The 24,875-nt window shown below is 40.5% G+C and overlaps 1 protein-coding gene across 4 annotated transcripts in view; it reads right to left on the bottom strand.

Annotated features, from left to right (window-relative positions):
- Positions 1-4,158: 4,158 nt before the first annotated feature.
- MLH3 (mutL homolog 3) overlaps positions 4,159-24,875 on the bottom strand; it is a 28,951-nt gene continuing 8,234 nt past the window's right edge. For 3 of the 4 annotated variants that reach the window (XM_060095806.1, XM_060095808.1, XM_060095809.1), the window contains 9 exons: positions 24,061-24,165; positions 22,936-23,008; positions 17,405-17,476; positions 16,060-16,171; positions 14,875-15,034; positions 7,968-7,991; positions 7,784-7,862; positions 5,500-5,651; positions 4,159-4,533 (listed from right to left, as the gene is read on the bottom strand). In XM_060095806.1, coding sequence (XP_059951789.1) covers positions 4,411-4,533; positions 5,500-5,651; positions 7,784-7,862; positions 7,968-7,991; positions 14,875-15,034; positions 16,060-16,171; positions 17,405-17,476; positions 22,936-23,008; positions 24,061-24,165 — 900 coding nt within the window. In that variant the 3' untranslated portion in view covers positions 4,159-4,410. The remainder of the gene's footprint in view (positions 4,534-5,499; positions 5,652-7,783; positions 7,863-7,967; positions 7,992-14,874; positions 15,035-16,059; positions 16,172-17,404; positions 17,477-22,935; positions 23,009-24,060; positions 24,166-24,875) is intronic. The other variant, XM_060095807.1, reaches the window with a different exon arrangement.

Raw genomic sequence — 24,875 nt, 5'->3', positions numbered from 1 at the left:
GGGAGCAGGCTGGTCAGGAAATACAAAAGTAGATATTCTCATTGCAACATCTTTCTCATTGTATGGCATCCCAGATGCAAAAAACATTACCAGCTGTTTTTTTGCTTTTTTTTTTCTTTTATAGGACTTTAGTCTTTTGAGTCTTATTAACCAGAAGTCAAGTCATCTAAAAAGGTAGGGGGAATACGGATTAAGAGTGGCATAACAAGCATCTGCAGAAAGATCAGTCCCGGTCCCAAATGAAATTACGAGGCCATTAGTTAGGCATACTGTAATGAAACCAAGATACAATTGGAAAGGGACCAAAGTAACATTTATCTCCTAAAAAAGTGTAGAGAATATATCTGGCTAGGTTGAAAGAATAAATGCTACATTTTTTATATGAAGATTGCTTTCACATAGAGATACTTAAGTACAAAAAAATGTTTTCTAAAACAAGTGCGTAGTACTTTCACCATTTTACTGGTTTGGGATATGAACAATATCAGTCTCTGAAAGGGGGTTTATTTATTTTTTTGTCTTTTTTGTTTATTTTTTATATATATGCAAATATGTTTTATGTACAATAATTGGTTCTATAAAAAATGATTAGACCAAGACGTTCTATTGGTAATCTTCCCCAAAATAGATTCAGGTGAAATCAGATATTTGTGCACTTCGTGGACTACCAGAACTTGAGACTTCATTATTGATTTCAGTTTTGAGATCATATACATAATTCAAAATATACATGAACTGGGTTAAGGTGATAAATGTGGGCTGAAAGAAACCACAGGATTCAGAACAATTAAACTATGTATTTTGCTGGCATTTAAGCCACAGTGTGAACAGCACATGTGTGTATCCCATAGCTCTTTTACTGTGGGAGAGGGGAAGCAAACAGCTGACACGACCTGGCAGAGGCTTCTTCGCCAAGGGCTCCTTTCTTCTCCGCCTCTGCCCCCTTGGGTTCTTGTTTCCCTGTGTCATCCGCCAGGGCGGCCTGGGCTGCACCTTCAGCCATCAGGGAACAGTGCAGCCACAGGAGGAAGGAGAGTTCCTTGGCTATGCCCATGTTTTTTTTTTTTTTTTTTTTAATTAATTTATCTTATTTATTTATTTTTGGCTGCGTTGGGTCTTCGTTGCTGCGCGCGGGCTTTCTCTAGTTGCGGCGAGCGGGGGCTACTCTTCGTTGAGGTGCGCGGGCTTCTCATTGCGGTGGCTTCTCGTTGCGGAGCACAGGCACTAGGCGCACAGGCTTCAGTAGTTGTGGCACACGGGCTTAGTTGCTCCGCGGCATGTGGAATCTTCCTGGACCAGGGCTCGAACCCGTGTCCCCTGCACTGGCAGGTGGATTCTCAACCACTGCGCCACCAGGGAAGTACCTGTGTCCGTGTTTTGATGGTCAAGTTTTCCTCCGCCGGTTCCCTTTTACCCACGGGGTGGCTCACCGGCTGGAGGCAATCGGAGCCACAGCCAAATCTTAAACCTGGCGTCCACGCTCGTCCCCTTTTCATCCACTTGAATCTGGAATTTCATTACGTCACCACGTGTACAACCCCCACAAATCCAGTCACAACATGTTTAGATGTCTTGTCAAGGGACCTGTTTCTAGACTTTTCATATGATCAACAAGCTTGTGACAGAGCGGGGCTGGAGCTGACAGCTCCCCACGTGGGCAGGCGGAGGCTCTGGAGCTGCGGGCCGCCTGGGGCGCCAGCTCCAGCCACCAACCCTTGTGGGCTTGCGCCTGCCTGAAGGGTTTTTTTGTTTTGTTTTGTTTTGTTTTTAACATCTTTATTGGAGTATAATTGCTTCACAATGGTGTGTTAGTTTCTGCTTTATAACAAAGTGAATCAGCTATACATATACATATATCCCCATATCTCTTCCCTCTTGCATCTCCCTCCCTCCCACCCTCCCTATCCCACCCCTCTAGGTGGTCACAAACCACCGAGCTGATCTCCCTGTGCTATGCGGCTGCTTCCCACTAGCTATCTATTTTACGTTTGGTAGTGTATATGTGTCCATGCCACTCTCTCACTTTGTCACAGCTTACCCTTCCCCCTCCCCGTGTCCTCAAGTCCATTCTCTAGTAGGTCTGTGTCTTTATTCCCATCTTACCCCTAGGTTCTTCATGACCTTTTTTTTCCCTTAGATTCCGTATGTATGTGTTAGCATACGGTATTTATTTTTCTCTGACTTACTTCACTCTGTATGACAGACTCTAGGTCCATCCACCTCACTACAAATAACTCAATTTCATTTCTTTTTATGGCTAATATTCCATTGTATATATGTGCCACATCTTTATCCATTCATCTGTTGATGGACACTTAGGTTGCTTCCATGTCCTGGCTATTGTAAATAGAGCTGCAATGAACATTGTGGTACATGACTCTTTTTGAATTATGGTTTGCTCAGGGTTTATGCCCAGTAGTGGGATTGCTGGGTCGTATGGTAGTTCTATTTGTAGTTTTTTAAGGAACCTCCATACTGTTCTCCATAGTGGCTGTATCAATTTACATTCCCACCAACAGTGCAAGAGGGTTCCCTTTTCTCCACACCCTCTCCAGCATTTACTGTTTCTAGATTTTTTGATGATGGCCATTCTGACTGGTGTGAGATGATATCTCATTGTAGTTTTGATTTGCATTTCTCTAATGATTAATGATGTTGAGCATTCTTTCATGTGTTTGTTGTCAATCTGTATGTCTTCCTTGGAGAAATGTCTATTTAGGTCTTCTGCCCATTTTTGGATTCGTTTGTTTTTTTTTGTTATTGCGCTGCATGAGCTGCTTGTAAATTTTGGAGATTAATCCTTTGTCAGTTGCTTCACTTGCAAATATTTTCTCCCATTCTGAGGGTTGTCTTTTGGTCTTGTTTATGGTTTCCTTTGCTGTGCAAAAGCTTTTAAGTTTCATTAGGTCCCATATGTTTATTTTTGTCTTTATTTCCATTTCTCTAGGAGGTGGGTCAAAGAGGATCTTGCTGTGATTTATGTCATAGAGTGTTCTGCCTATGTTTTCCTCTAAGAGTTTGATAGTTTCTGGCCTTACATTTAGGTCTTTAATCCATTTTGAGCTTATTTTTGTGTATGGTGTTAGGGAGTGTTCTCATACTTTTACATGTCCCTGTCCAGTTTTCCCAGCACCACTTATTGAAGAGGCTGTCTTTTCTCCACTGTATATTCTTGCCTCCTTTATCAAAGATAAGGTGACCATATGTGCGTGGGTTTATCTCTGGGCTTTCTATCCTGTTCCATTGATCTATATTTGTTTTTGTGCCAGTATCATACTGTCTTGATTACTGTAGCTTTGTAGTATAGTCCGAAGTCATCAGGGAGCCTGATTCCTCCAGCTCCATTTTTCGTTCTCAAGATTGCTTTGGCTATTCGGGGTCTTTTGTGTTTCCATACAAATTGTGAAATTTTTTGTTCTAGTTCTGTGAAAAATGCCTGTGGTAATTTGACAGGGATTGCATTGAATCTGTAGATTGCTTTCCAAAGCCGAAGGGTTTTACGGAGGCAATAAAACAAAGAATGACGAGCAGTGCTTTACAGTTGCTCTATTCCATCCTGGTCCTTGTTTCTCTTTATCAGCCGTTTTTATCCTTAAAATAATCCAACTATAGGCCTAGTGGAAGACTACCCAGCACGTTTTTTTTTTTTTTTTTTTTTTTTTTGCTGTACGCGGGCCTCTCACTGCTGTGGCCTCTCCCGTTGCGGAGCACAGGCTCCGGACACACAGGCCCCACGGCCATGGCTCGCGGGCCCAGCCGCTCCGCGGCATGTGGGATCCTCCGGGATCGGGGCACGAACCCGTGTCCCCTGCATCGGCAGGCGGACTCTCAACCACTGCGCCACCAGGGAGGCCCTACCCAGCACGTTTTTAATGAGCGTGGAGAAACTCTTTAAGGCTGAGATACAGAATGTAAAGCAGCAGCAGAGGGAAGTGGAGGAGGCTGGGGGGGGGAAGGAGGGGCTGAGGGAGCAGGCTGTGGGAGGTCTAGGGAAGGCAGGCTTGACCGCTGGGAGTTCAGCATCAGGTAGATCACATCAGCGCAAACTAAGAGGCTGGAAAAAAATTGCAAAACAAAACCAAAAAACCCCATCCCACCCCCCAAAAATCCCACAAACAACCAGACAATCAAACAATTAATCATTATATTTTATCCCCAAATAAATTACAAAAAGTAGATATTATAGGGCAACCTCCAGTGTCCATGGATGCCAATGAATGAACTGTCTTTAGGCTTGAATTCCATCTGGCTACTTAACTGGAGGGATCATCTGCTCAGGGAAGATGGAGATGCTGATTGGTGCCCTGGGCCCATTCAGTCAAGACCTTGCCAGTGCCTGCGGCTCACACTCTCTGCCCAGAGGCCTACAGTCAGCATCCCTTAGGTTCCTTAGAGACAATAATTCTGTTCTCATGGCAGCTCACGAGGAGGCGCAGATGCCTGCAGGCTTTGCCCTGTATCACATCCTTCTGCTTTTCCAAAGAGATGCCAGGCCCGAGCCATTCTGCGAAGTTTAGCAAGATTGGGTTTAACCTATGGGAAGAAAGAGAATAACTCCAATTAGCAGTATGAAAAGCCAAGGAGCATATAAGTATTTCCTAATTCTGGCTACTCAAATCAGTTTTGATTTCTAATTTCTGGATTTGGAAAAGATTATAGATTTCCTTAGGATAAATGGGACTGAAAACTCAGTCTACAGGCACATCTATCTGTTCGGGAATGGAGACAAAACTTTTTTCATTTTTTTCACTGTCATACGAGACAAAAAGTTCTTAATGGAGTAAAATGTACTAGATGAGTCAGAAAACATTAGTACCTGAAAACTCCATGCAAGAAAAGACTTTATAGCCCTTGACAGGAAAGGTAAGCAAAATAAAAGATTTTGGAAAGCGGCAACGTAGACATTCCTATTATGCTCTCACGTTCTGTTTCATTTACGATTATAACAAGGTCAGAAAATGCTCTTTAGTTTAAACCACTCGGTGCCTTTATTGCATTATCCACATCATTGTTCCTGGACTGCTGAGCAATCAGGGCCAAAGCATAATGTGAAAATGTCCTAAGCTTGGTTTCCTGCCTGAAGGTCCTCAAATCGTTACTCTAGAGATCCCTGGAGATGGCTACCATTTCCAGTAAGTACTATCAAGCAACTGGCTGTTTCGGCTACATTTGCCAGCAGTGAATTTGCTGTGTTTCTACCAACCTTCTGGGGCCCCAGAGAGAACTTCTGCATCTTATCAAACCTAGAGCCCGTAGGCAACAAATGTTCAGGATACATCAGTCTGTACATGTGGTAAACTTAAAAAATACAAAGGCATCATATGTATAATGAGATAGTTCAGCCTAAACTCTATTTTGAATTTGAGCTAGAAGATGAAATGGTGAGACTTCCAAGAAAACTTCCAATGCATATTTTTCAAAACTCTCGTAATTGGGAAAGGATTAAGACGGATTACATTTGGTTAATAGGAGCTAGTCTCCTGTCAGTCATTGCTCCACCTGTTTGTCCTGCTCCAAGTGGTCAATGTCAGCTAACGGCAGCATGGAGGGCCTGCCATGAGCACACTGGAAAGGCAGCTGGCACCAGGACAGAGCTTCAATAAGGCGACAGCTCTCCTCTAGGCTCAGGTCGTCATTAAACTTAATGGCCCCTAAACAAAAGACAGAAACAAGAGGGTATGGTGTGTACGGTGGGGAACCGGTGTTGGCCCTGGGTCAGAGCCAAATATCTGGGAAGAGCAGCGTGGTTCTGAGGCTCCTTTCATGTGACTTTAATACTGCTTGAAATTGGCTTCAGGACTGACCTGCACTCAGCTTTTCCTTATGGAGTCACTGTCTGTCTAATCCCTGTAGCGGGCATTCCTTAACTTGTTAGGATTGTGCCTTCAGAGTTTTTTCAAAGAGGCAAGAGCAATATTTTTGCCTACTTCTTAGGTTTGTGAAATCAAGGTCATCTTTCATCCAGAGCCAATCTATCACCAAGATCTCTAATTGTTTCCCTACAGTGTCCATTTTATTTGCTGCTTTTTTCTATTTCTAGCATAATCTTCTTACTCTAAACTCTCATATTGTCAGAAACTGCCTTTATGCATACATTAATTCACTCAGTCAACAAATATTTATTAAGTATATACTCTGTTGGAGCTATGCCAGGCAGTGAATGAGATGGATGCCCTCCACCCTCGTGATGCTTACAATCTAATAGGTGAGACAAACATTGAACAGTTACACAATAGTTTAAATTATAAGTACTATAAAATATAGAATATTGAAGAATATATAACCGGAAGACTAAACCCAGTTTAGGAGGGTCAGGGAAGGCTTTCTTGACAAAATGATATTTAATCTGAGATCTTAGGTTAAGACAAACATGGCTAATTGAAGAATGAGCAGAAGGGCATTTCAGACAGAGGAGGAAGGCAAGCGCAGAATTTGGCACACAAGACCAAGACCAAGGAAGCAGGCTGGAATGTGAAGGGCAAGGTGGAGAGTGATGTGAGAAGAAACTGGAGAGGCAGGCAGAGGCTGGACCATGAAGACCCCTGCAGGCCATGGTAAAGAATAAAATGTTCATCCTAAGAGCAATGGGTAGTCATTGTCAGGTTTTTGGTAGAAGAATGACATGCTCAGAGGAATGTTTCAAAAAGATTCCTCTGGGTGTTGAGGGAAGAATGGCTTGAAGCTGAGCCAGAATAGATGTGGGGAGACTAAGTCAGAGGACTCAACAGTGGCGAGAACTAGGGAGGCGGCAGTAGAAACCGATCACATCGGAGACATTTAAGATACACTTTGAAGGCAGAGATGATGAAATTGGGGATGGAGTAATATGAGGAGTAAAGATAGGATAAAGGGGGGAAGGAGTTTGTGATATTTACAGGAGACAAACTAATGAGGGACTGAGTTAACAAAGCCAGAAAAGACAGGAAGTGAAGAGAGGAGAAGGTTGATGGGGAGAGATCAAATGGAGGGAGGGTGTCTGGAGTGGACACCCCACCATGGTCAAATGATAGTTGCAGGGGATTCTGTGGCTGTCATGATCTCTAAAGTAAGTTCCTCCAATACCGATTTCTATATTTTATCATATTGCGCTACTCAAGAACCCTCAATGATTCTTGCCCTCTGTATAAAGTCTAAAGGTTTGGCTGTGACCTTCTAGGTTTCTATGCTTCCTCACCAGCTTAATTTCCTGATATTCTTTGCTACTCCTCATATAACTAATTTGTTTCTGCCTTTGGATCTCTGCACAGGCTATTTCCTCCCCTGTAGTAAACTCTCCCTTCCTCTGAATCCATGTCCCTCAGCTCATTCAAAACTTGACTCAAAAATGCAGTTACTCCTCCACTCATATAAGTCAGTCTGCATTATGGTCCAATATATATGGTGGTATTTTGCTTTGTAAAAGTAATTTTTTTTTTCCCCCTGCGGTACGTGGGCCTCCCACTGCTGTGGCCTCTCCCGTTGCAGAGCACAGGCTCTGGACGTGCAGGCTCAGCAGCCATGGCTCACGGGCCCAGCCGCTCCGCGGCATGTGGGATCCTCCCGGACCGGGGCATGAACCCACGTCCCCTGCATCGGCAGGCGGACTCTCAACCACTGCGCCACCAGGGAAGCCCCTGTAAAAGTAATTTTTTAGGGTTCATTTTTAGTGTACTGTTTCCTGATCTAAACTGAACCCTCCAAGAGGCAGGTGATAATCATGCCTTCTACTTCTTTCATAACTGCTGAACCCTGCCAGTGCGCAGCATGCAAAGGCACTCAATAGCTAGTGCGTCGAGAGTCTTACCATGGCAGGCTTGGGATGCCAACACCTTCTGGACAGTCAGTGGCAAAGTCCCTTGGATGCCTCCTGTGGTCTGGAGTAGCTAATGCATAAACACATCCTTTGTTAATGGAAAAGCAAATGGGACAATGGAGCTTTCTGTGTACGGTGTCTCTGTGTGAAACCCCCAAATAAGAGAAAAGCTTACCTCTACTTGTTCTTGAATAAATTCCTACAAGGAGAAAAAGGAAAACAGGCATTAAATGATTGCTATGTTATAACTGCCCTTTGATAATTCACAAAATATTCCAATTTTCTTCTTTAAAATATGCCTCTTGAAGAAAAGAGTTGCAGCAATATAGCACTTAGGGGCAAATAATTTATTTGTTGTAAGGCACTTTGAATACGAAATACCAAGACAACTGAAAGAACTCTGACTGAATGGAGAATGTATTTAGCTACTGAAGCTTTCTCCAGAGATAGCTCATCAACTCATGAGGTTATATAACTGGTAGCCTAATGACTCAACTGAATATCAGGGAGGTTTCTCACTAAGAGGCTGTCTGTTTGCATTTATAATCTTAGCTAGAACATGTTTAATACTGCACATAAACAGAATAAATACACAACAATCGTCAATACAACTATGCACTCAGTATAACACTTGTTTAAATATCATAAAAATAAGTAGTCACTTAGTTCCCACAGGCATTTTTTTTGTGTGACAATTCCCTTCAGGTCAAAAAGCTTACTCTCCGAGGCATTTTGTTGAGAAATTTCTCCTCCTTTGCATATCTCTGCCCCTAGGGTAGCCTTTTCAATAGTAACATCCCTGCAGATGTTAATATTTACAAAAGGACTAAAGAAATTTAAAGCAGACACTATTTCATGCTACAAATTTCTTTACCCTCTGGAGGTTAAAAACTGTTTTGAGATATGGCACATTTAATAATTTCTTTATAAGAAAACACAGGATTTCTTTACTCCTAGAAATGGCTATGTATAAATTAGCTTCCTGGGAATACCCTCGTGGTCCAGTGGTTAGGACTCAGAGCTTTCACTGCTGGGACCTGGGTTCAATCCCTGGTTGGGGAACTAAGATCCCACAAGCCAAGTGGTGCGGCCAAAAAAAAAAAAATTAGCTTCCTAAGATTACAACATGACAGACTTCTTTTTAAACCAGACTCAGAAAGTTCTCTTCCCGAAAACTTAGGAAAAACACTCTTTGACATAAACCACAGCAAGATCTCTTTTGACCCACCTCCTAGAGTAATGAGAATAAAAACAAAAATAAACAAATGAGACCTAATTAAACTTAAAAGCTTTTGTACAGCAAAGGAAACCATAAACAAGACAAAAAGACAAACCTCAGAATGGGAGAAAATATTTGCAAATGTAGCAACACACAAAGGATTAATCTCCAAAATATACAGACAGCTCATGGAGCTCAATATCAAAAAAACAAACAACCCAATCAAAAAATGGGCAGAAGACCTAAATAGACATGTCACCAAAGAAGACATACAGATGGCCAAGAGGCACATGAAAAGCTGCTCAACATCACTAATCATTAGAGAAACGCAAATCAAAACTACAATGAAGGGGCTTCCCTGGTGGCGCAGTGGTTGAGAGTCCGCCTGCCGATGCAGGGGACACAGGTTCGTGCCCCGGTCCGGGAAGATCCCACATGCCGCGGAGCGGCTGGGCCCATGAGCCATGGCCACTGAGCCTGAGCGTCCGGAGCCTGTACTCCGCAACGGGAGAGGCCACAACAGTGAGAGGCCTGCGCACCGCAAAAAAAAAACCAAAAAACAAAAAACTACAATGAGGGACTTCCCTGGTGGCACAGTGGTTAAGAATCCACCTGCCAATGCAGGGGACACGGGTTTGAGCCCTGGTCCGGCAAGATCCCACATGCCGTGGAGCAACTAAGCCTGTGCGCCACAACTACTGAGCCTGCACTCTAGAGCCCACAAGCCACAACTACTGAAGCCTGCATGCCTAGAGCCCGTGCTCCACAACTAGAGAAGCCACTGCAATGAGAAGCCTGCGCACCGCAATGAAGAGTATCCCCTGCTCGCCGCAATTAGAGAAGGCCTGCACGCAGCAACAAAGACCCAACGCAGCCAAAAATTAATAAAAGTAAATTTAAAAAACTACAATGAGGTATCACTTCACACCAGTCAGAATGGCCATCATCAAAAAAATCTACAAACAATAAATTCTGGAGAGGGTGTGGAGAAAAGGGAACACTCTTGCACTGTTGGTGGGAATGTAAATTGATACAGCCACTATAGAGAACAGTATGGAGGTTCCTTAAAAAACTAAAAATAGAATCACCATATGACCCAGCAATCCCACTGCTGGGCATATACCCTGAGAAGCATAATTCAAAATGGGCAGGGTGGGATAGGGAGGGTGGGAGGGAGGCTCAAGAGGAAGGGTTTATGAGGATATGGGGATATATGTATACATATAGCTGATTCACTTTGTTATTCAGCAGAAACTAACACAACATTGTAAAGCTATTATACTCCAATAAAGATGTTTTTTAAAAAAAAAAAAGGACACATGTACCCTGAAGTTCATTGCAGCACTATTTACCGTAGCCAGGACATGGAAACAACCGAAATGTCCAACAACAGATGAATGGATAAGGAAGATGTGGTATATATATACAATGGAATATTACTTAGCCATAGAAAGGAACAAAATTGGGTCATTTGTAGAGATGTGGATGGACCTAAAGTCTGCCATATAGAGTGAAGTAAGCCAGAAAGAGAAAAACAAATATTGTATATTAACACATATACGTGGAATCTAGAAAAAAAATGGTACAGATGAATCTATCTGCAGGGCAGGAGTCGAGACACAGATGTAGAGAACGGACATATGGACACGGTGGGTGGGAAGGGGAGGGTGGGACAAATTGGGAGATTAGGATTGACATATATACACTGCCATGCGTAAAATAGATAGCTAGTGGGAACATGCTATAAAGCACAGGAAGCTCAGCTTGGTGCTCTGTGATGACCTAGATGGGGGAGGGGGGTGGGAGGGAGGTCCAAGAGGGAGGGGATATAGGTATACATATAGCTGATTCATTTCATTGTACAGCAGAATACAACATTGTAAAGCAGTTATACTCCAATTAAAAAAATAAAAATAAAAAGAATTAAAAAGTTTAAAACTTCAAAAAAAAAAAAAGAAAATTCTCTTCCCTGCCTCATTTACAGACTAGTCCACCATACTTATAAATGAGCACAGTTACCAAGAGCTAGTTGGTAGATACTATGTATTTTTTAAAAGCCACATATTCTCCCAAACAAACCTAAATAGAAAGATGTCTCATAATACCTGACCCACTAACAAAGTTTAGTGTGGGTACAGAACAAACCTAACTTCTTTGCTCTTCTCTCTTGTGTTTATATATCTGGGACTTGTAAAACATCAGTCTGTAAGCATGGAGAAGAGGAAACGGATCTTATTCTCTATTCATTTCATATTTCAAATGTTCAATTTCAAATTGAACATTAATGCTAGATAATGTAATATTTAAAAGGCTCATTCATTAGGCTAGAGGATAGAACTTTATAGAAAGATGTCTTAGTGATCTTTCAACTGCTAGATCCAAGTAACTACCTCTTCTTCAAGATACCAGAACTGTTCCAGCTTCTTTCAGAATCAACAAAATCTCTCCTGATCGGCCTGACTTAACATAATCAAGACTTGCTGAAACCATAAGCCTTGTTTCAGTTTGAGGTAAACTTCTTGCCAGTACTCTTTGAAGTCACTTTAGGAAAAGTTTTCATTATAATTTTCTCATTAAATACTTAAGGATTGAATTACTATAAAAGATTCTAACAGATCCTATCTCTTGGATTTAAGACAATTTGGAGGAGGAGGCTTGGAGAAAATAAGCTCTGTTGGGAGAAAAGAGCGCTGCTGAAAGCCAAGCAGAGGTGGTCTGATCAAAGGGCAATTCTGGGAAGGGTAAAGTCAAGATGATCCCAAAGCTGGCATGTTAGCTGCCTCTTCCTCTCAAATGTCTTCTCACACTTAGACTACAAACATGCTCAAGTCTCTCCCGTCTGAAAAGAAACAAAAACCTTTCCTCCACCTGTGTCCTGCCCCATACTTCCTGACACCCTTAACCTTTAGCTGTCGCCCCCATCTCTTTGGTATGTAGCCAAAGTCCTGGAAAGAGAGGGCTCCTTAGCTCCCCTTTCTCCCTTCCCTCACTCCTGACCCCCTGCCCACCCCTAGGAACAGATTCCACAAGGCAGGCAGTGTCCCCTGACAGCCAAATCCAACTCCTCAGGCTTTACTCTCCGACCACTGTTGACCATTCCCTTCCTGTTTAAAACTTCCCTTGGCTGTGGCAATATTACTTTTCCCTGGTTTTCCTTCTCCTCTCTGACCAAATATTTCCAATCATCCTTTACAGTCTCTTTTCAGCAGTAGCTTTCTGGACCTTTGCCAAAACATATACACCCTGAATGCTGGTGTTCCACAGCCTCCATGCTTGGCTCTCTTTTTTTCTTCATATTCTCCCTGAACAATTGCACGTCTGTTAGACCCTTCTCCAGCTTCTGATATTATCAAAATATATACAGTTGACCCTTGAACAACACAGGAGTTAGGGGCACCAACCCTCTGTGTGGTAAAAAATCCTTGTATAACCTTACAGTCAGCCCTCCGTAGACATGGTTCCACATCTGGGAATTCAACCAACCGCAGATCCTGTAGTAGTGTAGTGTGTATTTTTTGAAAAAAATTAGAGTATAAGTGGACCCGCACAGTTCAAACCCATGTTGTTCAAGGGCCAACTGTATACTGTTAACCCCCAAATAGATACTACAGCCCTGACTTCTTTCCCAAGTGCTAGATCTCAAAGTCTGTCCATCCACTGGACATCTCCATTTGAAGGCACATTCAATGTGTCTAAACTAAGACTCATAATCTAACTCCCTAGCCAAGTGTACTTCTCCTCCTCTGGTTCCTTTTTCTGTCAACGGCACCATCCCTCTAGCCATCTGAGTGAGAACCCTGAGAATCATTACTTATCTTTTCTCCTTTATCTCTTTTATATTCTCTTGCTCACCAGGTCCTCTTGATTCTACCTTTCAAATATGCCCCTCCTCTCCATTCCCATTGCTACTGACTTAGTCAAATCTTCATACTGTCTTACTTGCACCAGTGCACGAGCCTCTCAACTGCTCTCTACCTCAAATCTTTCCTATATCCATGTATCCCACACTTTATCCACTAAATCTATCTTTTACTTTTTATTTTTAAATATTACTAAAGTAATTCAGATTTCTGTAAAAAATGATAGACTGAGTTGATGTGGATTTTCCTGTGCTCCAAACAGAAAGAGCTAAAGAAGGAGTTAAGAAACCACAATGAATAAAAAAGGACACCATGAAAAAAGAACAGATAGATCTGAGAAAGAGCCAAATAAAACTTCTGGAAAAAAATAATAGTCATTGAAATAAAAAACCCAGTGGACAAGTTAAACACCTAATTAAATAGTAGATGAAGAGTGAACTTAGTTTAGTGGAAGATAAATGAGGAAATTTCCCAGAATACATCACAGAGAGATAAAACCATGGGAAATATGAAAGAGAAGGCAAAAGACATGGAGAATAGAATGATAAGGTCCAGTAGACACCTGATAGGATTTCTAGGAGGCAAGAGGGAGAAGGGGGGAAGAAGCAGTGTTTGAAGTGATAATAACTATATTTTCCAAATTGAATACGTAAAATGAATCTCAAGAAGGAAATCAAAATAAATCCACACAAAGATATATCATAGGGAAATGGCAGAACACCAAAGACAGAGAAATCTTAAAAGCAACCAGAGACAAAATCAGGTTACCTACAAAGTAATGATAATAAAATTGACAATGGACTTCAGTAGCAAAAATAGAATGTCAGAAGTAACAGAATATTTTTGAAATGCTTGAGGGATAAATAAGAATATGGACTTCTATTTTTAGCTAGACAATCATGCAAATGTGAAGGTGGAATAAAGATGTTTTCAAAGATATTTTATTCCTGGACTCTTAACAAAAGAACTTTTAAGAGATTTACTTCAGTGAAAAGAAAACTGAACACAAAGAATAAATAGGATGCAAGAAGCAATAGTGAACAAAGAATGGAAAACACTTTGGTTAAGCTAAATAAACATTTACTATAAAATTAAGGTCTACCAGGGGGATTAAAGACAAGGTGGAATTAAAATAGGCAACGAAATGGAAGATGGGAGAAAAGTGGTACAAGAGAAAGGGTGGTAAGGTTTGTGTACGGTTTATGAAGAGAACAGAATAACAAATTACCTTTAAACTGTGTTATATATGCAAGCTAAAATTCCCCGTCTAAACCAGTAGAGGGGAAAAAAAGAGAAATAAAGAAAACTCTAATAGAAAACAGGAAAGGAGGAAAGAAAAGACAACAAATACAAAATAAATTGTTTTAAAAAAACGAAACACGTAAGTAAAGTATTTTAAATGCAGTGCTGAAGTGCATTTTGCTCTTCATTGGCTGCCTACAGGATGAAATGCAAACTATTCAGCTAAATATGCTAAATCCCTTTATGAGTTGGGCTTGACAACCTATCTAGCCTCATCTAGGCCCACCACCACCTTGTGTGTATCTTAATTCGAGCCATGTGTATTGGTAGTTCCCTAAGCACGGGATCTGTTTCAAGTCTCTGATATCTGTTATTCTGTCTAGAATGACCTTATCCCCTCTTCTGTACTTGGCAGGCTCCTACTGTTCTATAAGACTTTTCCTGAAACAAACAAACAAAAAAACAAATGTTTTTCTGTGATAGTTTCCTTGACCTCCACCCTCCTGGGCACAGTAAATATTCTGTATTTCCATAGCACTTTTGAACATACCTCTGCTGGCCAAATTTCATTACAGTATAATTATTTAAATGTCCTTCTCCCTCACCTTGAGCTAATTCATCTTTGAATCTCTGGCACCTGGCACACAGCAGGTTATTTCATAAATGCTTGTTGAATAAAAGATGAATATAGAGAATTTCTGAACAAAGTAAGAGGTTATTAGCATTCAGCAGTTTTCTCGGCTTTTGCAGCTGTGTCTTACCTCCACAATGCTCTTGGTCACAGTAGATCTCCCTCTTCGAAGTTCACTGGCTTCTCTTTCCACAAAACAGAGTGGTACTTTTCCTACAAGGACCAGAGAATCACTAGTGTCTGGAAATATAATTTCAAGGCCCAGATCTTCCAGATTTTTGTGGTAACACCTAAAGAGATAACCTCAAATGTAAAAGAATTACTTCATTCACATTTCAGTATCAGTTCCAAATGCTTGATAGTTTCTCAAAAGCTGCCACAAGCTTTAAAACTTACACTATTTTTCTCACACTTAGGCTTGTTTATTTAGATTTTACTATCAAATTTCCTTTTTGAATTACAGTAACCTTCATTTTTTTTTCCTCTTTTCCATTGAGAGAATCAATTTGTTTCTATGTCAATTTGTTTCTATGTCTTGTTCCTAAATTTTTTATTCTTCACTGAGGAATTGCTAACTTCTCCTTGCTGGCACTTAAAGAAGTTTGGCACAAATAAAAGGGCTAAGAATGTTTTGAATCAGCATTAAAAGCAGGGAGATAATTAACAGCCAGAGAAACTGAGAAGTCCTGATTAACGGGATGTAAATAAATGGATCTGCCTCTAATATAAATTATATCCCAGGGAAAAAGATTTATTGGCAGTGGCATATTCCCAAACCTTAAATAAATTTAGAGACAATTCTCTCTTTTTTATTTCCAATAATTTGTGCCACCCCGAAGTAGGAAAATGTCCTATCTTGTGGCTCATTATATGATTTGCCCCCTCCTTGTGGCCTGGTGTTTTACTTTCTTCCCAGTATGATTATGGTAACAAAAACTAAGAATCTAGAATGTACCAAGGCAAAGCAGAATGGAAGCAATTACTGCAGTAACTTCACTTTCAGAAACAGCACGGCATAAATATTGACCGTTCCAAGAAATGGTAAGAGTACTCTAAGCCAACTGCTGGAAAAAATTATCAGGGAAACTCTATCCTATACTCAATAGCTGTGATATAGTGGAAAGAACAGCATTTGGAGTCAGATGACCTGCATCTGAGTGCCTGCTCCACCACTTAAAACTTGTTATGACCTTGAACAAGTCATGTAACCTCTCTTGGTCTCAGTGCCTCAACTGAGGTAAGGAACAACAGTTATGCTTATACCCTGGCCAGAGAATGTACATTAGCAACATCACAACCTCATGGTGGTACTAACGATAAGAGTCTCCTTTGTTCCTCTGTCACTGTTATCTCTAGTGGAGGACTTATAGTGGAAGACAGTAATTTTTTTCGACCAGAGCCTTGTGGCTGTTGCTTCTCATAGGAACCTATTGAGAGAAAGATGAATGGGTTAAGAGCAGGAAGTGAAGTCTTCCAGATTCAGATAAAAATGAAGACAGTCATGGAATTATTATAATGCTTAGCAGCATGTTCAATGTTCAGTTTTAGGCTTTGAATTTCCATTATTAAAGTCAAACTAGTAAGTATCTAGTTTGTTTATTCATTTTAGCAGTATTTTCTTAAATAAGAAATATAAGACTTAATCTTACATTCAAATGAACAATGCGATGTTCCTGTAGCTAGTCAACAAATGTGGTTTCAGTAACAGAGGCTGACTAATATGGATTACTGGGGAGATAAAAGGGGTTTACTTCACAACCCAGTGGCTCAAGAAGGCTCCCTCATTCTTCCAGAAGGATTTCCCAGGCTCTGAAGAGAATCAGTCAAATGGTCCAGGGCCTAAAGCAAGAAAGTTTTTCTAATACTTTTTATTGTATCTTTCCCAACTCTTAGGTCTTCATTTTATAAGGAAAAGTGAACATGGAAGTAACATCACTGCCATTCTAGTCCATGAAATACCTCCCTAGGTCCTCACCTAACTCTACAACATTTGGGTTTTTTATTACTTGACCACAGGAGTAAAGATTTTCCTGGTATTTTACACCTTGGGGAACAGACTGCCTCATATGAGAAAAATGGGTAGCAAAGATTAAAAAGCACATGTTGACTTTGGAAGAATCCATAACAAATTAGTGATACAGGTTGCCTCTGGGGAGAAACTAGGTTGGATGAAGGGCAAGGGTAGAAAAGAGACCTTATTTTATTCCCTTTTGTACCTTTCAGACTTGAGCCTATTGGATTATACTACCTATTCAAAAACAAATTAAATTTTAAAATAAAAACAATATATTGGGCCTTCTGAGCCGCTTGGTAGTCTCTTCCTGATGAACTGTGAAGGTAAACCAAGATCACATGGGCATGTGGAGGGGCATATCTTTGTGCTGAAAGTTGTAATAAAGTAGCCTAGTCTTTAGGGTTGATGATAAGGATACAGCAAATATGCCTTTGACCATGTGTTAAGACCCGCATGTTTGAATTAGCAAAGTGAACTACTACATTCTTTCAATTATAAAAGAAGCCATACCAGCAGGCTTCAGCTTCATTTTTTAAAATGTACAATTCATCTTTTTTCACAACAGTCACAGTTAGAAAAACTCCTTCAGGTACATTAATTCTGCTGGGGAGTCTCGAATCTTTCCTAGTCCTCAGCAGATTCTTACCAATGGTCAGCTGCTCCAATCGGACACGCTCATGGGCAGCATGCTGGTCCACCAAGACTAGCAGGTTTCCACCTAGAAGACCAGCAAGCACCACCGGGTTTCAAATTCTCAGGTCAAGATTAAAATAATCATGTTGTGTTGAGGGAGAAAAAGCTTAATTCAAACTATTTGACAACATGAGCAAAAGAGAAGCATACAAACTGAGCAGTAACAACTGCATCTTTTATTTCCTAAAAAGTTAAAGTTATGGGAAAAACTACAACAAATGTACCCCTGATGAAAAACTCTTTAGTTCATTAGTATTTCATTTCTAAAACATGGTGAAAGCCCTACATTCTTAATGTTTAAATACTGATTTTGATTTATTAATTCAAATTTGATACAATGAAGGATCATTAAACCACACATTTTATAATCAGCTGACCTTGATTCGCAAGCTGCCCCAGAACCCATGAAGCATTCTACTACACTTTAGATCAGAGGTCAGCAATATTTTTCTGTGAAGGGCCAGACAGTAAATATTTTAGGCTTTTGGGACACATGGTTTCTGTCACAACTACTCAAATATTCATTCTGAACCAAAGCCGCCATAGACATGTGAATATTGTAGCTGTGTTCCAATAAACTTTTTACAGACACTGAATATTAATTTCATATAATTTTAATGTGTCAAAAAATATAACTCTTCCTTTGCTTTTTATTTTACTATTTAAAAATGTAGTATACCTGAAACTAATGTAACACGGTAAATTAACTACATGTCAATTAAAAAAAAAGTAAAAACCATTCTTATCTCCCTGGCTGTACAAAAACAGGTTATGCTATAAAATCACCACCATCTTTAGCCATGCACAAACAGTAGTTTTGTGTGTTGGCTGCTCTACCGTTCTCTGCCAGCCTACAGGAGGAAAAACAAGGCTTACAGAAGGGTGCTCTTTCAGACGGAAGCAGTACTAAAAGCCCCTGGAATCAAGATGAATGGGAAACCATCCCAATAAACACATTCTGGATAAAAAACAAACAAACAAAAAAGAACAGGTTATGGCTGCATCCGGCCCCCAGGCCACAGTTTGCCTTGCTTTAGACTCAGGCTTCGCAAACTTGGAACAGCAGACAAATCACCTGGGGATCTTATTAAGATGCAGATTCTGATTCAGTAGGTTAGAGGTGGGACACAAGATTGTGCAAGTCTAACAAACTCCCAGGTGATGTTATTTACAGACCTTGATTTTGAGTAGCAAGGCTTTATACTCTCAGGTGCAAGAGAGAAGCAGAATGTCCTGACCCCAAAGCCAAACCTACAGGGAAATAAATCCCTTTCTCACTGGCAGGAGGACTGATTCTCAATTACATTAGTACATCTTTTTAGCTTGTAATTTTATTACTTTTGGCCAAAGGGTTGAGGTTTATTGTTACTGATTATATTGAAATAAAAGTTCTCCTCTTGAATTTGATCAAACTAGATAATGCCTGTTTTTCCTATTTCTACTAAAGATTAAAAAAATTGTATGACACCATCAAATTCATGGCGTAAGAGCTACTGACTTGAAAAATAAAAAGATTATGATTTTTCTGACAGCATGTTCAACCACAGAACAGGCCCCCAAATGTTGAATTTTAAACTCCTTTGAGGATAGGAGGAGTTGCAGCTGGTTGTGATGAATACTGAACATCCTGTATTGGGCAGAACAATGGAATAAATAATAAATTACAAGGGAGTAACCTCAAACTCACAACCTGAGCCAATGTGAATTACCAAGAGTCAGGGACCCTACAAAATCAATCCTGTACCTGACTCTGGAGGAATGATTTTTTTTTTTTTTTTTTTGCTGTACGCGGGCCTCTCACTGTTGTGGCCTCTCCCGTTGTGGAGCACAGGCTCCGGACGCTCAGGCTCAGTGGCCATGGCTCACGGGCCCAGCCATTCTGCAGCATGTGGGATCTTCCCAGACTGGGGCACGAACCCGCGTCCCCTGCATCGGCAGGCGGACTCTCAACCACTGCGCCACTAGGGAAGCCCTGGAGGAATGATTTATAGTCTACAAAATGTTCATGACATTTTCCATTCCTTGAATGAAGCAGAATATATGAAGGTAATTTACTCATGTCAAAGCTGTATTTTTTTTTTTTTTTTTTTTTTTTTGCTGTACACGGGCCTCTCACTGTTGTGGCCTCCCCCATTGCGGAGCACAGGCTCCGGACGCACAGGCCCAGCGGCCATGGCTCACGGGCCCAGCCGCTCCGCGGCATGTGGGATCTTCCCAGACCGGGGCACGAACCCGTATCCCCTGCATCGGCAGGCGGACTCTCAACCACTGCGCCACCAGGGAAGCCCAAAAGCTGTATTTTTGATATTCCAAAATAACAGAATAGAAGCTTCATCAGGGCAAGGATTTTTGTCTGTTATATTCCTGGCATGTATAATAGCACCAGGCACATAAGAGGCACTCAATAAATGAATGAATCCTTATTCTTTAGAGGATCATAACTGAACAACTGAATTTTATTATAGGTGGAAACATGCAATAAAAATGCCATTATATGGCATTAATTTCACAATAATGTAAAACAATATTTATCCATTAAAAAATGTGTAAATATTAAAATAAAAGTAAATCAATTATAGGAATAGGTTGCTTTTGGTATTTGTGAGCAACAATAAAAATACTTATATTTTGATTTAGAAAAATTCTTTATATAAAAGTACTCCTTGATGGCAGCTAACCTATACAGTAACAATCCAGAATCTCAAGAGAAATTTAAATATCTGGAGATTTTGTGGCTACACCCATCTCAGGTGCCATTAGTAGAGATTTTGGTATTAAACAAGAAAGAATTCCAGGTAATCAAATCTTTAGAAAACAATCTATTCACTTTCTAGAAGTAGTAAGACTACTAGAATTTGACCTTCACTAATTCTATATTTATGATAAGTACGACAAACTTTTGGTTACTTTACTTTTGATCTGTAATGACATTTACTAAATAAATTTATACTGTAAACAAGATAAAAAAGAATATTTTGAAATACAAAGAGAATGAACTGCTTTCAAACTTTAGAAGCTCTCGCCTGCAGGTCTGCCCATCGGGAGCCAACTCCTCCAGTGGTGCTCAGGACTCAGCCACTCAGGCCTTTTCCAGAACCTGACAGGATCAAGCATTCCTTGTAAATGGCTCAAGAGTCTCCCAGTTAAAAAAAAAAAAAAAAAAAAAAAAGCCTTCTCGCACCCTCACTCTCCTTAGTCCCTCTTCCATGTCACAGATTTTGGAGTCTCTCCTGTCCTATGTCTTCTCTGAAACAGCTCTCATCTGCAATCCCTGACCTCCACTTTCTGGAAATCTAACAGATATTTTTGGTCCTCATCTTAACCTCTCGGCAGCACTTAGTACAAAGTCTTGGCTTTGCAACACAACCTTTGCTTGTTTTCCTATTTCTGTTGTTTCATAATCTCTCTTGCTGGTTCACCCTTTTCTACCCAGCTATTAAATGGCGGAATTACTCTAGATTTAGAACCTCTCTTCCCCTCCTCACTCTTCACTCTTCTTCTAGGTGATAAAATTTATACACATGACTGCAGTGACTGACTTTATGCTGACAACTCAGATTTAGATCTCCATGTCAGAATGCTCTTTGCATCCTAGACCTGTAATATTCCTGACACATTCTTGAACATTTCAAAGGGATTTCAGACTGAACTCATGCTTTTCACCCTTCTTGCCTGCTTCTTCTCCAACCTCGTCCTGCAACGTCATCCACTCAGTTACGTAGGTCAGAAAACCAGGAGTCATCTTTGATATACCTTCCCCATATCCAATCCATCACCAAGTCCTGCTGACTTTATCTCCTAAATATCTTTCTCTCTAGGTCACCCTGATCCCAGCTAACCATCATTTCTTAGATATTGCAACATCCTCCTAACAGTCTCTCTGCAGTTACTGGGACTCCATCTCCACGCCCGCTCCAGGCTCCACACTGCAGCCAGAGCAGTATTTTCAAAATGCAAATGTGATGTGACATGTGCGGCTGCAAAAACAAACAATAAAAAAGAAAACAAAAAGCCTTCAATTGTTTCCAGTTGGTGTTGGGACGAAGACAAAGCTTGTAATTGGTCTTTAAGATCTAGCTGCAGGGCTTCCCTGGTGGCGCAGTGGCTGGGAGTCCGCCTGCTGATGCAGGGGACACGGGTTCGTGCCCCGGTCCGGGAAGATCCCACATGCTGCAGAGCAGCTGGGCCCGTGAGCCATGGCCGCTGAGCCTGTGCGTCCGGAGCCTGTGCTCCACAACGGGAGAGGCCACAACAGTGAGAGGCCTGCGTACCGCAAAAAAAAAGAAAAAAAAAAAAGATCTGGCTGCAACCTACTTGTCTAGCCTGTCTCCTGCCCTCACACAAGGAAGGGCTTGCCCTGCTTCCTATCACTGAAGGAGAGGAAAGCACAAATTGCATATTATTCCCTCTGCCCAGAATACTCCTCCCTCCTTTCCTTACCTAGTTAACTTATACTTCAGATCTCACTTTACCCACACAACCTTCCCTGACCTCACTACTAAATCAAATCTCCCAATACAGATTCTTACAGCATCTTGTTTCTCTCCTCCATAACACTAGAGTTAAAATTTTAATTGTTTGTGTAACTATCTGTTTCTCTTGCATGAATATTTTCTCCCACCATTGTATCCCTAGCACAGTCCCCGGCATGCAATAGGCACTCAATCAATATTTGTTGAATGAGTTAATGTTATTACTTACAAATTGTTGTTGTTTTATTAAAGCAGGTCACCAAGAGATTATATGTAACTCTTGATAAATCTATCAGAGTTCATCATATAAACTTTCTATTATTATAAAGGGAACACATTAAAACATTATTAAAAAGTCAAAGACTATAAAATATTTTTAAAAGTAAAAGATGAAATTTCCCCTCTGCCCATTTCCATTCTCACTCCCAAGGTAACCACTCTTAATAGTTTAACATGTATATACATGTCTATGTATATAAAACTAAATGTACTTTAAAACTGTTGTTTCATAATATTAATTTAGATTGGTTTTCCCTAATCTGTCCAAATCATTGAAACTGTATTGTATATAAAAAAATAACCTTAAAAGGAGGCTGTCAGAAGACCAGCTGGGGCTTCCCTGGTGGTACAGTGGTTAAGAATCTGCCTGCCAATGCAAGGAACACGGGTTCGAGCCCTGGCCTGGGAAGATCCCACATGCCACGGAGCAACTAAGCCCGTGTACCACAACTACTGAGCCTGCGCTCAAGAGACCGCAAGCCACAACTACTGAGCCCATGTGCCACAACTACTGAAGCCTGCGCACCTAAGGCCCGTGCTCCACTACAAGAGAAGCCACTGCAATGAGAAGCCCACGCACCACAACGAAGAGTAGCCCCTGCTTACCACAACTAGAGAAAGCCCGCGCACAGCAACGAAGACCCAACGCGGCCAAAAATTAAAAAATTAATTAATTAATTAAAAAAAAAAAAAAGAAGACCAGCTGGTTACTGAGGCTAAACCTCATTCTTACCTGCCTCGCCATTCTCTTCAGTCTTAGTGCTCATTACACAGGCAATAAACTTGTTATCCACTTGCTGGAGAACCTGCCATACATTCAAATAAGTGGTACAATACTAAATAAAGATTAACAAAGGCTTATCTGCATAGAGAGAGATAAAACTGTACTTAATTTAAAGTTGTTTGCATTATAACATTCATATCTAAGACTGAGGACAGGTGCTGATGAACCTGAGGGAGTCATTAGGAAGGAAAATGAATAGGCAAGTAGAGTGATCAGAAGACAAAAGGAGAGACTACAAGGAAACAGACTGAGGCATCTAAGAGGGTTATGCTAATAAAACTTCAGAGTAGACTTGAAATGTTCCCAACAGAATGACTCTTATTAACAGGTGATATGACCAGAGATTTATTAATATGACCAGAGATTGCTAACAAATAGGTCTGGAAAAAATTTGGAAAATGTATGCAAAAGCAAGGAAACCCATCTTGTAGGAGCTAGTCCATTAAAGCAGTAAGTTAAAAGCCACTGGTGGCTTCAGACCTTGGTGGCTCTACTCTGCCTAGATCTGTCTAACCTCCTAATTTGTTTCCATACTGAAAATAAGGAGATGAAGACAGCCTGAGTGGTGCAGAGAGAGGGCAAACTAGAAAAGCAGATGAGAGAAGGGGTCCCTTCTGTTAATGGAACTCCTCAGTCTGGGGTCTCCTAAGCCATATCATTTGTAGCCTCATACAATAGAGGGTCATTTAAAAAGGGGCACTGTTGCACAGTTAAGGACAATGTCTCTACATTACTTAGTTGATTTACAAATTATTGTCAACATAGAAAGTCAATATATAATCCTTGAAACTGTGAGCCTGAATCCATAATTCATCCCTCCAAACCTGCTCACACTACAAAGGACACTTTTTTCTTTGTAATTATAATTAATCCTTCGCTTTTTCTTCTGATGATAAAAGTTTCAGTAAGATTAAAAAGAACACATGTGCCTTGACCAGGATGGTCTATATCATCAAATAAATCCAATTTCACAAGAGTTAGTCTAGCTTAGGTATTATATATATATATATATATATATATATATATATATATATATATACATATTTTAATGAGATTTTAAAGTCAATCTTTTACCTGCATCGAGTGAATCATTTCTTTGGTGAAACGATAAGGATACAAGATGTTGTGAATTTTAACTGCTAGGCTCTCAGCCTGGCCGCTGCTAACGTCAACAGCAACCTAGAAAGACCCAGATCAAACGTCATTTACATTGTAATCTTTTATTTCTGCAGAACTGTTTTACCAAAGATCTCAAAGTGCTTTACAAACATTCATGTTCACAGAACCTATTAGAGGTGGGTTGAATTCAGGGAACTTATAAAAATTCAAAAGGCTTTATGAATTATTACTCTTAAATAATAATTTTTGTTTATACACAAAATTACAGACAAACACCAATACTTTCAGAATAACAATATGCCTGCGCTTCATGAGCAAGTCCTTAAAGACATCTTAACTGATGAATCAGTAACAAATGCTCATATACTCTACACCCGTATTACAACACACAAAGCACATTGTGTGATAACCCACTGAGGAGAGGATGCATACTCAGGTCCAGTGGTGAACTGTTCCTCTAGCAGAAGATTCACTGCTTTATCTAATGATAACAGTTTTTATTACCACCACCCTAAATACTTTGCCAAAGCTGCAAGTCAGGGCTTCTGAGAGTGGTAAACACATTCACTATTCACAAAGTGGTTACACATGTCTAATCCAAAATGTCCGAGCTTCCAAACTGCTATGAATTCTGATTCCTCCTCTCTACAGTAAATATTAATTTCCAAATAAATTATTTGGAAACATGCTCACTTGCCATTCATAATTACAAATGAATATAGTCATTCATGCCCATACCCAATTTAAATGAAATTCAAATTTTTAAATAA

The sequence above is a fragment of the Mesoplodon densirostris genome, chromosome 4 (genome assembly GCF_025265405.1).
Source record: "Mesoplodon densirostris isolate mMesDen1 chromosome 4, mMesDen1 primary haplotype, whole genome shotgun sequence".
Taxonomy (NCBI): Eukaryota; Metazoa; Chordata; class Mammalia; order Artiodactyla; family Ziphiidae; genus Mesoplodon; species Mesoplodon densirostris.
This window is presented reverse-complemented; position numbering and strand designations above follow the sequence as displayed.